Below are 16,386 nucleotides of genomic sequence, written 5' to 3' on the forward strand. Positions count from 1 at the left end.
GACATTTCTACCCGGGGCCAGTGTGAGCAGAAGCTGAGGCAGTGATAGTGCATGCCTGTCTTCTCATGGAGCTCTTCGCAGGGTCCGTGGGTTCCATGGAAATGGGGATCACACTCACACACATGGCTATGGTACTGAAGGTCCCAACAACAGAGAGAACACTGGCTTGGGATGGGATGTCCATGATATGGACACCCAGAAGGTCAGCAGGCCCATACTTTTATCCACTATGGTACTAACCGGCACTTGTTCAGGGGATTGACTTCCTAGAGAAGCCAAGTGAGCTCTCCCTCAGGTAGGAAAGGGAAAGGGGGGAGGGGGGGAAATCCAGGAGAAAGAGCTGGCAGAGCATGAAACAGGTGGCAAGCCTGGTGCCCACTCTGGGCAACCAGACGACCCTAGCAAGTAGTTTTCAGATGCCCAGCCTGCAGGCTTCCTTAACAGAGGCAGTGGCTCTCGGAAGTCTGGGCCTGGAGATGCCAAGGTGGACATCCACCTGACTCGCAGCGACACAAAGACTCCAAAGGGACCATATCACAAGCGATACAGAGCTCTGTGAGCTGGGGGCTACCTCTGCCTGGTGATTGCCCATGCTCTGACCAAACACCCTCTCGCAGATGGATCGTGCAGGTGAGGCGTCCACATCTTGCCAGCCCAGGAGCCAGTTCCCACCCGCACCAAGAGCAGGGGCTCACCCAGCCACCCTGGGGGACACACCTGGAGCCTTTTCCACGAAGATGACCTTCGAGTCTTGCAGAAAGTTATGGCCAGACAGCACCATCTTCTTCCCGCCGATGACTGGGTAGCTGTCCATGCTCTGCTTCTCCACAAGGGGCAGCTCCTGGGCCGACCGCTGGGCTGTATCAGAAGAGGCGAGAGCTGAGCAAAGCTTTGCCTTGGCTGCCTGGAGGAACCCTAGCGGGCATGCTTGGCCCCAGGTGCTGCCGCTTGACCTCACTGTTCAGGTTCTCTGGGGACTGACCAAGCCCTGAACTTTGTAGGGGGCCTCAAACCACGTTAGGTGGAAGACCATAGGCATGCTGCTCCAACTAGGTCAGGAGTGGAGCAAACCCATCAGGACGCGGTCCACGGTAAGAACGGAACACTGTCTTCTGTAGCTGCAGGAAATCTGACATCCACTGACGGCCCCTGGAGTGGAAGGGCAGCGAGACCCTCAGAAGAGCTGGATAGGAAAGCTTAGTCCTAGTGTTAGCCCCGAGCCTGGGGACAGGGGCAAAGTGGAAAGCTTGACAGGTAGCTGACAGAGACCAGGTCGGGATCAGCAACTTTATGAGGGTGGTGGATGAAAGGCTGTAGAGGTTGGGAGTGTGTGTGTGTGACACTCTCAACACCTGTGTCAGATGGGTGACCTCAGACTCCCTTGAGTCAGACCATCCAGGCCAGGGAAGAGTTCACCTCATAGGGAAGAGGATCCAGCCTTAGAAATTCAGGTCTCCAGTGGCTTGAGAGAGAGAAGGGAACAGAGGGCAGAGCCACATGGCTTCAGTGTGTGTGACTAAGGAAGACCTCCCTTGTTCCCAGGGAAGTAGGGGTTAGCTGGGTACACAGGTGGACCTGCTCCACAGTCCAGGGGCCAAGGACAGAGGACTGTGCAGAACTAGGATGTTCAGCATGGGACTAAAGACCCCACCATGGTGGGGGTCTCTTAGGAGACAAAGCCAGAAGAGCTGGAGGAGAAGGACACAATAGTCTGAGGGCAATGAAGACAAGCAGCAACGGCTGGTGGAAACTATGTGTCTCCTCACAGGTCTGGCTGGTCCCACCGGAACCGAGTTCTCAGGATGGGGAAGGGCTTCAGAAGGCAGCGGAGTTGGCAGGATGGGAACGGACAGGTTTCCAGGGTCATGGCTTGCGAACAAGGGGCCAGCCCAGCAGAAGAAAGGAAGGCAGCAGCCACCCCTGTTCCTTTCCGAGGCCAAGGAGCCCTTCGCCACGTTCTGGTGGCCACTGCACATACTGAAGGCAGAAACTTGGTACCACCAGGGAAGATAAATAGTCATACAGAGTTTACAAAATTCAGGTTTGGGACGCGGGTGGATGGCCCGGGGCAGAGCTTTCGTTTACTATGCATGGGGCTCTGAGTTCCATCCCCAGAAGTGTGTGCTTGTGCAAGCATGTACACACACACACCCCATCACCTCCCCCCCCACACACACACGGATTGGGGAGAAGGAAAGACAAGAGAAGGAGAGTAAGGGAGATGGATGTAGCAAAGGGAAGAAGAGAAAGAGAGAGAAGAGGAGCCAGGTAGGAAAGAGAGAAGAGGAGCAGAACATGGAAGAGGAAGAGAAGAAGGATGAAGAGGAATTGTTTCAGTTTGCTCAGCCTGGTGGCTGCCAAGCCAAACTTCCTTTTCTCAATTTCCCCCAATAAAGAGGGAATAAGTGTAGACACAGTCAACACAACTTTGCTTCGTGACAAACGTTGCTTTTTTAACGTCCGTAGCTGCCAGGGGCAGGAATGCTGTGTACTCTGGTCAGGTCCTGACCAGCTTCACATGGGAATATGTAACCCAGATGCACCCTCTGAGGGCGACACAGAAGTCGGGTCTCCTGCGAGGGTGCTTGTGTTTCCCAGGAAGCGGACTGAAAAGGACCTTTGACGGCATGGTTCAGTTCCCAAGTTACCACTTACAGCACTCGATGGGGTTTGAGGCCACCTGGAGAGACAGCGTCCGGCCGTTGGGCTGTGGGATGTGAACCCGGAAGACCAGCCGCACCCTGGTATTCTTCCTCCCGATGTCTGTCTCCCCTTTCCTCAGCTCGATGTCCGAGTTTCTGAGCTTCAGGATCCCAGCGCAGTCGATGCTGCCGGAAACAAAGGCCATGGCTTGGCTTTAGGGCCCAGCACCGAATCTGAGGAGCACCAACCATCTGACTGCCAGCCCAAAAGACTTAGCCCTCCTAGCCCGTCCCTGCTGAACACCGCCTCCCTGAGGAGAAGCTTATGGGGAGGGTTACAGCATCTAGGTATGCCAGCAGGGTGGGAACTGAGCAGCCATGTAGACTGCAGTCTCCACCCGGGGCCCCGGAGACCAGACACTCGCCGTCCCAGACATCTCAGACCCTGCAGAACAGCTCTGAGAGGAAAAGCCTGGAAAGGATGTGCCTTCCCGTGTGTCCTGTAGTACTCCAGCTAACATATTCAAGGCCTGGGACATTATTCCTTTTGTTCACTTTAATATCTTCTATGGTTTGTGAAACTTTTCTTCTAAGATTTCCCATAACTTCATTTTACCTCATAATTTCATTCAAACCTAGAGTCCAGTAAAATGTCCCAAATATTACAAAAGTCTTGATGTATCAAAACCAATACCTTTTCTTTCCCCATATAAGAGGAGAACAAGCATGTGTCTCCCACATCAAGCAGTGGTGTGGGGACCTGTAGGTCAGCACACACACAAATGTAGCCTTCGGAGCATGTCTTGGGCTATGTGGCTGTGTTTGCAGATGGTTGTCCCCCTGTCTCCTGCTGGAGCCTGCTGAGGTACAATGGGCACAGGAGTTGTGGCTGAGCCTGGCTCCTCCGAGATGTTCTGGCTCTGTCCTGTCCTTGGGAAATTTGAATTATAAAGCCAGGGAAGGGAGCCCAAGGATCGACAATGAAGTCCCGGTGAGTACATCTCTTGGGCTGTCGAGAAGCTGACGCACATGGAAAGCCTTCCCTTTGTCCTTGTCTTAGAAGGCTTAACGTTATGAAGAACTTATCAGAGTACACACAAGGTGTTACGTGATCCGGCCCCACCCCTCTGCCTCATCTGCACCCCCTCCCCACGCTGGCCTCCTCACGCGTGAACACACACTGCAATCTCACACCCAGCAGCCTTTGCATGTAGAGCCCAGGCTTTCATAGGCCCCTTCGGCAGACATCTCTCAGCTGGAATGTCACCTCAGATCCCTGAGAGCAATATCATCAAGCCCTCCAGTCTGTGCCCGGTCTCACTTATCTGCGTTTTTTCGTTATGGCCGCCTGGATCCCTGCTTATGTGTGCCGTTATCGGTTCCCAGCCTGGGGTACCAGTACGGTGTGACTCCCATGGGAACTACCAGAGCACATGTTCTCTCTGCTCCACTAACAGTTCAGGGCTCTCAAAACTGAACAGAGCCCCCGCCTAACATTATGTGATGTGTTCTCTGCTTATTAATAAGTTCCTTTCTAAGCTGACTGTGTGCCGTATGGGCTTTGCACACCGCACCTGGCCACATCAGCCACATCGGCAGCTCTGAGTGAAAACACAGCCCAGAGGCCTTGCCTTCCCTACTTTTTCAGTGTTTATCTCAGCCATTCCTTGAATGAGCACCGCTGCATTCAGAAGTAAATAGGAGCTAAATGCAGGCACTGGAAGCAGCACTTACAGCTCCCGTGATTGAGACAGTGCTTGTAGGTGGTGCAATACATAGCAACTGAGAACCCAGAACTAAACAAATCTGTTGTCATAACTATTGGTAAGCTCCTTCAGGCCTGAGCCACAGGGCTGGGGGCCTGGGAGTTAGAAGCAGAGCGCTGGGTGCTGGGGCAGAGCCAGGAGCCTGTCCCCTCGGGCACAGCACCCCCCCCCCAGCTTACATGGCTCGCATGTTATTTTCTGGGAGCAGAGGGATCTCCAGGACTTTGGTGTTGGACAGGATGGCTTCGTGGCTGGTGGTGGAGACAGTCTTCCCCGTGATCCGGTGGACCTGGTAGAAGGCATGGGGCCGGAGCAGGCGGTCGTCTGCTGTCCCAATGAACAGCTGTAGCGTGAGCGGCTCATTTTCCAAGTAACCATGTAGCTGGCGAAGAAAAAAAGAACTCCCAGTAAGCACTTCGCACATAAACTGCAGGAAAATGGCCATTTGTCAGCAGAGGAAAGCTGTGCCCAGCACCCAGCGCCCAGTGCCCAGTGCCCAGTCCCTCAGCTTATTGTGATGTAATATTAGTCCTTCCCAAAATTATAAATTCATAATGCAGCTGGGCATAGTGGTGCACACCTTTAATCCCAGCACTTACAAGGCAGAGGCAGGCAGATCTCTCAGTTCAAAGCTAGCCAGAGCTTACATAGAGAGTGTCTGGACAGCCAGAGCTGCACAGTGAGATCCTATCTCAAAAAATAAAATAAAATAAAGGCCCTGGGAATATAGATTAGAATTTCAACACTCCTGGCCCTCTTTTCAAACAAACACAACACATGTTCACATACATGTACCAATGTACAAATGCACACCTCATACATGCCCTTGCACATGTATAACCAGATAGGTAGTGTGCACATGGGCTCACATGCACTCCTAGAGGCAATGTGCAAATGTGTACACATGCACACCATCACACACACTCCCATAAAACATTGTGCATACATCATATACAAAAATTATACACAATTAAACATGTACAGTGATACACATCCACACACACACACACACACACACACACACACACACACACACACACACCATACTGTGTCTCGGCCATCCTTTCACGACTGTTATGTCTGTGTACCTCTCCTTCAGAAAGAGGTGGCAACAAATGTCCTATCCATGCCAGTTGCCGCTGACCCCACGGCTGGCTCGTCAGGGGACAGAGTATCTCACAACCAGTGATGAGGCAACAGTGAGCTGCCCATGCCTGTAGTCACTATCCATCCCACCATATCTGCATAATTCAAACCAGGCCACATAAACTAGATGCTTCTTCCAGGCCACAGGTGGGTGACCTAGATTTCAGGGGACAATCCATAACGTGGCCTTTGTGCTAAGGAAACGGTCATCCTTCAAGATAAACAACCAGAGCTTAGAAGTGGGGTCACCCCGGGTGTCAACTCCCCTGTCCTTTGTCCCCAGCGCACCTTCCCTCCTGCAACAGCTAGTCATTAGCACCGTGTGTCTCCAGCACTGCACTTGGTCATCAGCTGACAAATGTCGGGACCAAGGCATGTATTTCATCCTCGGGAGACTGTGGACAAAGGGGGTCCCTTCGTGCTCTATCCCAGGGTGGGAAGATGCCTCCAAGACTCTGCAAAGACAGGGGAGGCCTGTAGGACTCGGAGGCCACCGGGCCTGAGAACTGCTCGGTCCTGGAGGGTCTGCCCACTCTCCTACTCTTCTCCTGATCTCTCTTCTCACTGGACTCATTTCGAAGTCGTTGAAAAGAGCCACCACAGCATTCTGGCCACAGAGGACTTACACTGTTCACTTTTCAGACAAGCCACAGCTGTGAGAAAAAACACCAGTGTGACCACTCAAAGTCCATCAGGCCAAGAGCCAGGGGCCTACCGCCGCCACTCCAGCCCAGGATGAGCATTCGAGCTCGATACAAGAGCCCCTCTCAGGTGCAGGCGATATGCCTGCACAGGGTGACCCTGGTCCCAACCATAGAGGATAACGTGTTAGACAGAAAGACCCACACAAGCTGAGGAAAGGCAGCCTGCAGGCATGGCTCTGGCTCCTCTGCCTCACCCCTAGTAGTCTCCCCGCCAGTCATTCTATCCAGAATCTTGAGATCTGCCCGCCCCATGGGCCATGCTCCCAATGCCCCATAGTGCCTGGCTGCCCTGACGGAAGCCTGGGTTGGATGATATACTCTGTAGGGCATCAGGAGCCACCCATGCTTGTGATGGGCTTCGAGGACTCAGTCTATGACTAAGTATGGCATCCTCCAGTCACTGCCACCCTCTTTATCAGTGGCTAAGCCCACAGCCCCTCATGGAGGCCCCAGAAGAATGGCCTGGCCACAAGTGGGGCAGAAGGGCTGAGCGCTGGAACTCAGAGCCGAGGGTGACATGCAGGTGGAAACCTGAGATGAGCTGGCGGGGTACGAGGAGTTTGGTTTTAGCAACCCCAAACAGGAGGGGGATGAACACCATCCTCCAGAAAGCACCAAGCAGTCTTTGAGGATCCCGAAGCACAGATGGTGAAGCCCAGTGGAGGAACAGACCCTAATGGAGCAAAACCTCAGCCACAAGAAATGGAGCCACGGATTCTTGGGAGGGGAAAGAGGGGTAACAGGGAAGAGAGGGGCTGCAGAGGATCCCATGCTCTACCCATTTCTTGCCTTCCCAGTACAATTCCAGCCTTGTGGGCTGGTAGAGGATTGTGCCTTTCATTTTAAAACATTGGGGAAAAAAAGACCAATGAAACCTAGAAATGGGAACCAGAAAATCAGACAGTGCAATTAGCTGCTGCTGGATTTTGATGTGGGCCTTGGGTATTGGGTTTTTACAAGGCAGTGGACCTCTCACATGTCCCTCCCGCAAAGGCCTCAGCCACTGCCTCTGGCCCGATGCATGCTGGTGGCTCATTAGGAGAGGCATGGGCACCATGACTTTCATTAGGTCCTGTGATCCACCAGCATGTGGCACACGGCCAGTGCCACCCCTACCTCAAGATGAAAGGCCCCGGGGACTAAGACTGTACTTCAAACAGGTACAACCCAGACCCTGAAGTTCAATTATCACCAGGCCGCAGCCACCAGCAGCAGCCGCAGCAAGAAAAATGTGTTCCCCACTCACCAGAGGCTAATGGGGCAGGGGCCCGAGGCTTTGTTGCCTCAATAAGCAGAGGAGGTAGGTGGAGTGGGAGCCCTACAAAGGGTTCACCTCCAACGGCTGGAAGGAGAGCATATTGCTTCCACGTGGAGGCTGGCAGAGCGGCACATGGGCTTGGGGGACCCCTGTCCTTTCCCAGCTGAACCGACACGCGGTGATAGCCATTGCCCACTTTGAGAAGGCAAAAGTGGGAGGAGCTCATCTGAGGGCCAACCCCATCATTTTTCTTCAGCAAACCCTTCTGCTTTCCCAACTCAAAGCCCCGTGAGGCAAGGGGGGACAACTTTCTATGAGCCTACACACGCCCCCTAAGCCCAAGAGGCTTCTCAGCACTGACATGCAAGGTTTAGATTTGAGGGTGAGAAATGGCCCAGAGAGCTCTGTGTCCGTCCCATTTCTGTGTCCACAGCACAGCTCGGTCCGCAGGAACCATCCCTCCACAGCGTGTTAGCAAAGCATGCAGACCCTCCTCTGATTCCCCTAGAGGGGAAGGAACTGTTTCTGAATTTGAGTTCCCAGGAAAGAGCCCTGTCAGAAGGCCCATTGCTGACCAGTGTTCAGGACAGAGGTCTGAACAGTCCGCAAGCTGAGGGTCAGGGATGGGGCTTACCCCAGTTTACCTCTGGAGACATAAGGAAGTCGGGGGGCTGAGAACATCACCACGCAGGACAGCGCAGGATCAAGAGCTCACCGCAGACTGTATGGTGAAGAGGAAGATGGAAGCAGCCCACCGGTCCCTGTGCCTGACACCATGCAGATGTCACGACTGTGGGGACAGGACCCTGTGCTGCGAAGATGCGTGAGGATGGCTGTGGTATGTGCACGACCAGCCACTCCGTGACACCAGCAGGTGGCTCCAAGGGAAACTCTGTCTCCCTGGACCTCTGGGCAGCATTACAAGTGCCTCTGATTAATGTTTGAAATTAATGCTGGTCCTGTGACAAGCCCTGGATGTATTCGGCACAGCCAACAGAGACTCTGACCATCACCTGGGTGATGGAGTTTGAGTGTCAGTCGTGTATGAGACAGTCTGTGTGGTGGTGGTGGTGGTGTTTCTGTCCGCACACACATACTCACAGACATGTACCTCATGTATTTTCTACACTGGGTCAGGTTGGAAAGATTTCTCTTTGGGCTTGGCTCAGGAGCTATGGGCCAGGCATCTGTTTCTATTTTGTCATGGAGTCACAGCATCCACAAACTCAGTCACTTCCGACAGATTCACTGACCACCTGTGCGGATATTTTCAGGCAGGCTATGAACCAAGGGCACATACATGTGAGTGTGGAGGGTGCCTGCCAACCACAGGTCCTCAGTCACCCTGGGATAACCACACAGTGGAAATCCTTGATGAAGTCTGGTGGAGCCAAAAAGTACAGGGAATTTCCTCCCAGACTCCCCAATTTGCTGTGGGCCTGGCTGACTGAATGAATGCTACATAGAGTCTCCCATCCAAGGTCACCAGCACAGAAAGCTAGCTACCTCTGCCACCCTTGGGCCAGAGTGGTCACGCCTAGCACTGTCTAGATCTGCAGGAACAGAGTGCGGAACACAGAAGTAAGTCCCTGCAAACGGTGGCCAGAAGGGTTAGCAACCCAGGTCGGGAGCCACCTGGGAGCCAGGCCCTCGCCTCCTGCAATGTGATGAATCAACTAAGAAGCCATTACTCTATGTTGGACTAGAGTAGTTTTACAGTATGACGTATTGAAAAATAAATAAATAAAAAGAAGAAATCCACGGACAAGTTGTGCCCGTTAGTATTGTATTTCGTGAAATACCACACACACACACACACACACACACACACACACACACACACACACACACACATAAAGGAATCTATGACCAAAACCTTCTTGCTGGGCAATCCTCAGAGTGGCCCAAGGCTCTAGCCCAGCCTGGCTTGGGTCAGATGACTTTAAAATGACAACTGAAAATTCCCCCGGGACCCCTGCTACGCCAAGCTTCTTAAGGGATGTAAGGCAGTGAACACGGTATAATTGTATCCTTTAGAAACATGCCATTTCAGTGAAAATAGGAATATTTAAGGCTTAACCTGGGAGGTAAATATCTATTATTTAAAGCACGAAGTTCACTTTAAGAAAAGAAAATCTAAGCTACTTCACACATCCCACTGCATGGACCTTCTGCCTCTGGCTTCTCACAGTGTCTGTCAGAACAACATTTACAAAGTTACCTGTCAAACCGAAGCCTCCTCGGCTTCCCTCTAAACGAAACAAAATGCATTATTCCATTTGCAAGGCGTAAGCACTCCTCGGTTTCCTGCGCATTAAAATGTTTGTTTTTAGCCTGTGTGCCACCTCAGCACTTACCCAGGGAAATGACAGGCCAACAGACTGATGGAGGACAAATTTATTCAGTGCTGGAGCTGGGCCAGCGTGCACACCTTCATACCTGGTGGATGATCTGAATTAACAGCGCCAGTTAACTGATGAAAATGGTCTGCCTTTCAGCCAGTCACTCCGACTTGGTTACTAAGCAAAGGACACCGTCATGTGGCATTCTTCCACCAAAGGCATAATGTGCACTTGAGACAATCAACTTCAAGGGAAATTTGCATTTAAGACCCCGAGTAACATTAGCATGCCACCACGTCCCAGAAGACAGAGAGAAATCATTTCACAAATTGGTCTCACTTTCCCTCCTTCTGGTGCTGGGGCTCGCACCCAGGGTGGGTTTCACTATTTTTTAAACCCAATTCCCTCTACTTGGTTAATTAAGAGTTCGTGTTGTAGTCACATTATCTCAGATTGTTTTCAGCCCCAATTCCTCATTACAAACACTCCTGCCAGGAGACGGGAAGTTTCTGTTATTGGAAGTTCTATTTCCCTCTCCTGGAGACTGCAGAGCACTGGTCTCCTAGCAGGGCACAGAGGCATCCTGGGAATTCACCACTCTGCCCTGGAGGCCTGGAGGCCTCGATGCACCCACAGGAGCTGGGTCTGACCCATCTTCCTGCCCCACAACTTGAGAGGGTAGGAGCCAAATGTCACTCTAGTGAGGTGGGGGCTACCACACCAGCTGTAGCTAGAGGCACAGACCCTGGGGAGCTACTGCTCTTTAGCATGGGTGAGCCCTCCCCTCGCCCCCAGAACAACCAGCATGGGGACATCCACCAGCTGTTTGTCACTCCAGATGCCCCCGTGTGCCTGACTGGGAGGAAAGAAATGACCAGCCAGGGCAGGACCCCTCACAGACACCCCCGTAGGAGAATTAAAGCTCAACTTCCCAGCCAGGCTGTGTGCTGCAGGCCTATGGCCCCAGCCCTCGGGAAGCTGAGGCAGGAGGATCACACATTCAAAGCCAGCTTGGGCAACTCAAGGAGACTGCTATTTCCAAATTAAAAGTTAAAAGGGAGATTAGGAGTGTAGGTCGGTGGTAAAAGAGTCTGCCTAGCAAATACTGCAAAAACCAAACCAAACCAAAGACAACTTCACCCACTCAGCAGCACCTGAAGGATGCCAAAAAGACACCGTTGTCCGTTCTGCATGACGAGGTGAGGCCCTTGACACCATTAGGCATTTGCTGCCTGAGGTCCTGTGTCCCAGCAAATGGGCTTCAGGACATCAGGCCCCTGGGCTTCCCCACGAGGCAGCACAGGGCGGAGCTTCTGGGCACAGCTCCCTAGCACAGAAGGTCAAGTGTGTGGCACCCACAGAATCTGTGCTAGTGACCAACTCTGTCTGCAAAGAAAATATCCTCTGGCTTTCAGGGTGTTACAAGTATGCATGTGTGTGTGCACTGATATATGTGTACAAATGTTTGTGTATGTCTGTGCATGTGTTTATACATTTATGAACATATAAGCAGGTGTGAATATGACCTAAATGGGACTGTGTACATGTGTTTGTTATGAGTGTGTGTGTGTGTGTGTGTGTGTGTGTGTGTGTGGTGTGGTGTGCATTTGACCTTGAATTGTATGAGTACACATGTGTTTCAGAGCCTGTGCATTTGCTTCATGAATGCATGCCTGGGTGAGCAAGCATGTGTTTATGGAAACGTGTGCACTTGGTTTTACATGTGCATGTCTGTGTCATGAGCCCACAGCAGTACTTAATTTATACCATGTAATTCTGAGGACTCCTCCTATGAGAACAGTGATCACACTAAAGATCAACACCATATTTATAAACACAGACAAAATGAGGCATACAGTTGTCCCCCAGATCCTGAGGGATAGTGGCCAGTATACACATGGCCTCTTCCAGAAGCAGCCCACAGCTAGGAGCAGCACAGGGAGCCGTGAGAGGCTGCACGTAGCTCCTTCAGGTCTTTTCATGTACGAACTTTCTCTACCTTTCTGAGAAGGCAAAAAAATTTAAAAACAAAATAAGAACCAAAATGGGTGTATCCATGTAAATATTTCAAGGGCATGAATGCCAGAGACCACACACACAGGTAATGCCTGCTGGGCCCTCACTGAGAACCACACATGCCACACCTTTATGGGGCCTTGATTTCCATTGGCGAAGTCTCCCCACCTTGCTGAGAGCCTGAGGCTGTTCCAGGCCTCTAATAATCAGGTGTCTAATTTACTTAAAAATGTCTCAGGGCTGTGGGTGTAGCCAAGTGGTAGCATGCCTGCCTAGAATACCAAGGACCCAAGCTTCGTCTCCACTACAGCGAACCATCCCCATGTGGAGAAAGCCTGCTCTTCCTTAGCACCGATGAAGAAGCACGTGCTTTCGACGGGAGCGGAGGGCTCAAGCATGCCTTCCCTTCCTTACAGAGGCCTGTGAATCCAACCTCCCACTTCCCAGGGCCTGTCCCCTCCCCAGCACCTGGTACAGTTTCTCCCACAAAAGGTCCTGGTGTAGGTTCTCAAGGAGGAAGCCACACTCCATCCACGGCTTTCAGAAACGGACTGTAGCTTCATGGCTCTCCTGCCGCTTGAACTGAGCAGGTGTTTGGCCTGTTAGGTTTTAGAACCCAGGCTCCTGGTCTTCATCTGGGAGGCTCGAGTAGCCCTGTGTATGTGCAGATTCTTGAAGTGCCCTCAGTCCTGAGGTCACGTTCTTACAGGGTCCTGCAAAGTGAGCTTTGGCTCCATCCTAGGAATTAATTCACTCACAAATTTCGTGTTTCCTCTCCTGTGCTGAAGAAGGCTGGGGGCAGACAGGAGGTGGGTATGGGAATGTGGCAGGTCAAGGAAAAACCAGTTTCCTGATTTTTTTCCCCGAGCCTCAGACCTCCATCAGATGTGACTTCTATGACCCGTGAGGCAGGACCCACAGCACAGCTCAGAGTGGACATCTGAAGCACGCCGTTCACAACCCCAGCCAGGATGCACCTGGGTGTGGACCTTAGGCCTGCTCCTTAGGGAGGCCTCCAGCTCAGCTTCTCTGCTCTTCCCCCAATGGCCACCTTCCTGCCTTGCATGCTGACTCAGGAGAGCGGGAGCCCCATCCAACTCCCTTCCTGGAAACCTCCCTTACTTGAAAGTTCCTTGGATAGAAGTGGATGGGATCCTCCTTCAAGATCTGGGTATCAAGTAGATATTGTGGGGATTTTAAACCAAGGCCATGTGACTGAATCAGGGTCCGTCTGTGCTGCACAAGACCAATGGGACTACTGTGCAGGACTGACTGCCGCCTAGCCTGAGGGGTTGAAAGGGGCCGGGGAGAAAGACAGGTACAAACTCAGGCAGCATGCCGGTGGGACAGACCTCACCACCCACCTCTCAGCTCCTGCAAAGAAGGTTTATAAGGGCCCACAGGGCTTCAATGTCCTCAGGACCTGTCATCATGGCCAGGAATCACAGCCCAATCAGCCCCAGGCACATCAGCCTGAATCATCTCTATGTTAAGCGTGGCACGCAGCATCCCTGAGGCCGGCCCTGCAGATGGCAGCCTTCACCTACTCTCTGTCCACCCAAATCCAAGGAAAGAGGCACCAAAAGCCAGCAGATTCCCTCTTGCAAAGTTGGCAAGCAGGTACAGAAACTCCCAGCACAGGCTCCTCCCTCCCTCAGCACCTCAGAGGCCACAATAGACTCAGGAAGCAGCCACCTGTACACCCTCCTGGGACTCACCCGGGCTCCACAATGACATGCTAGGCTAGTGCTTACCTTGTACACAGGGCAGGGGCCCCTCAGGAGCAGCCACCTATACCACGCCATGCAGTGTGTTACAACATGCTACCATGGTGACACCAGGCCCAGACATGCAAGGAAATCCCAGAAAATATGGCTGCTGCCCTGAAATCCCAACCCCTCTACCTTGCAGAATCCAGCCTGTGGCAGCCAGCAATCTGGTGAGTTTGGCTGTTTACAGTGTGGATAGCATGATTCAGTGGCCATGCATTAAGCATCCATGGGGCACATGTAAGAGAATCTAACCCTTGCCGTTAAACTATGAGAGCCTCAAGAATGCTGAGGGAGGATGTAGGGCTGGAAATGTGATATGAAGGACTGAAGATACTCAAAATTCATCAAGGCTTCTCAGGGCACTGATACCATGATGCCATCCCAGATCGTCTGTTCCTTCTCTCAGCCCTGGGGGCCATGCTGAGGACATCTACCCACATGACCAGTAAGGTCCTGACTGTGTGCCTGCCTAGGCAAGGCCTGCGGCCATCCGTGCCGATGCAGAGCAAACTACCTCCATCCACACAGGCAGGAGCCCAGTGTTCTCCTGGGTGGCAGAAACAAGGCCACTAGGCCAGGGCAGGCACTCAACAATAGGCCCTCTCCACCCCCACCTCCCGTGGTGGCCTGAGTTGGGACTGTCAAAAGACAGACTCAGAGAGAAAGCGCCAGTCCTTCCCAGACTCCCGAGAGAACGCTGGCTACAGCTGCAGCTTCTCACCACTGTTTGTATCTTCTTCACCTCTGAACAGCTGCCCGTGGGTAGACGGTGACATTTGTGGTGCCTCTGGGTCCTCGGGGCCAAGGAAAGCCACAGAGTCACCAGGAAGAGGGTCCACGCGCGGCCAGGAGCCAGCTCGAGATGTGTCCCTTCCTGCTGTCACTGTTGCTAGAGGTGTTAGCTCCTGTTTTGACTCCATTCCCACGGTCCTCACCTCACCTGTACCCAAGGACAGTGTCCGAGATCCTAGGGGAGAGGAGGGGCTTGACTAGACCTGTCTCATCTGGACCCTAACTCAGGAAGACCTCAGCTGGCCTGTAACTAGAGAACCATCTGCAGGCTATGTGCCCAAGACGTCATCATTTAAACTCTCCCTAGCCTGGATCAAAGAAGACACGGCTCTCAAGTCAGCTTTGGGGACTTGGTGGCAGGCCTGGAGGCTCCTTGTTTCAGGGGGGAGGGTTCTGCTTGTAGCCCTGCCTTGCCTTTGCTCCCGGGCACACATGGTGCCCTCACTGCTTCCCACTCTGCTAGATGGTAAGGGTCTGAAGTGGGCTCACAAGCGGATGCCCCCGCCTTGAGTACATCGGTGGAACTAAACCGAGGCCAGACAGTTTTTTTCAAGTCCGCTACTGTAGACTGAGGAAGCAGACAGGGCCACCTCCACTCCACTGTCACACTGGTATGAGAGCTGTCCCCAGATGTCTTCCCAGGTCAACAGCTCATCTCTCACCACCAATTGTCTGTCCACTCTTAGCTTTGCCACTGGGAGCTCGTACAGTAAGCAAAGCTGCAGTGTGCTCAGGAGGGATTCTCAGGAAACCCCTGTGTTTGCTGAACAATGGACATGGTGCTGAGTACATGTGCAGAAGGGAGAGGCACTATCTAGGTGACCAGGAGAGTCAGCCTGTGCGTGGTGGGCAGGGATGAAGAGAGTCAGCCTGTGCATGGTGAGCATGGACGGGAGAGTCAGCCTGTGCATGGTGAGCATGGATGAGAGAGTCAGCCTGTGCATGGTGAGCATGGATGAGAGAGTCAGCCTGTGCATGGTGGGCAGGGACGGGAGAGTCAGCCTGTGCATGGTGAACATGGATGGGAGAGTCAGCCTATGCAAGGTGGGCAGGAACCGGAGAGTCAGCCTGTGCATGGTGGGCAGGGATGAAGAGAGTCAGCCTGTGCATGGTGAGCATGGACGGGAGAGTCAGCCTGTGCATGGTGGGCAGGGATGAAGAGAGTCAGCCTGTGCATGGTGGGCAGGGACCAGAGAGTCAGCCTGTGCATGGTGGGCAGGGACCGGAGAGTCAGCTTGTGCATGGTGAGAGCAGTGGATGGGAGAGTCAGCCTGTGCATGGTGAGAGACGGATGAGCAGGAGGAGAGTCAGCCTGTGCATGGTGGGCAGGGACGGAGAGTCAGCCTGTGCATGGTGAGCATGGACGGAGAGTCAGCCTGTGCATGGTGGGCAGGGACCGGAGAGTCAGCCTGTGCATGGTGGCATGGACGGAGAGTCAGCCTGTGCATGGTGGGCAGGGACCGGAGAGTCAGCCTGTGCATGGTGCAGGATGGAGAGTCAGCCTGTGCATGGTGGGCAGGGACCGGAGAGTCAGCCTGTGCATGGTGGCAGGGACGGAGAGTCAGCCTGTGCATGGTGGGCAGGGACCGGAGAGTCAGCCTGTGCATGGTGGGCAGGGAAGAGAGTCAGCCTGTGCATGGTGGGCAGGACCGGAGAGTCAGCCTGTGCAGGTGGGGAGGGAGAGTCAGCCTGTGCATGGTGAGCATGGACGGAGAGTCAGCCTGTGCATGGTGGGCAGGGACCGGAGAGTCAGCCTGTGCATGGTGAAGCATGGATGGGAGAGTCAGCCTGTGCATGGTGGCAGGGACCGGAGAGTCAGCCTGTGCATGGTGAGCGAGGCAGAGTCAGCCTGTGCATGGGCAGGAGAGAGTCAGCCTGTGCATGGTGGGCAGGGACCGGAGAGTCAGCCTGTGCATGGTGGGCAGGGACGGGAGAGTCAGCCTGTGCA

At 53.3% G+C, this 16,386-nt stretch overlaps 1 protein-coding gene across 4 annotated transcripts in view; it reads right to left on the reverse strand.

The window, feature by feature from the left end:
• The window catches only part of Nfatc1 (nuclear factor of activated T cells 1), a 113,801-nt gene that overhangs the window by 60,436 nt on the left and 36,979 nt on the right, over positions 1-16,386 (reverse strand). For all 4 annotated transcript variants that reach the window (XM_028872011.2, XM_028872013.2, XM_028872012.2 and 1 more), the window contains exons 4-6: positions 4,588-4,790; positions 2,656-2,828; positions 718-858 (exon numbers count right to left, since the gene is read on the reverse strand). In XM_028872011.2, coding sequence (XP_028727844.1) covers positions 718-858; positions 2,656-2,828; positions 4,588-4,790 — 517 coding nt within the window. The remainder of the gene's footprint in view (positions 1-717; positions 859-2,655; positions 2,829-4,587; positions 4,791-16,386) is intronic.

Source organism: Peromyscus leucopus, chromosome 19 (assembly GCF_004664715.2).
Source record: "Peromyscus leucopus breed LL Stock chromosome 19, UCI_PerLeu_2.1, whole genome shotgun sequence".
Classification (NCBI taxonomy): Eukaryota; Metazoa; Chordata; class Mammalia; order Rodentia; family Cricetidae; genus Peromyscus; species Peromyscus leucopus.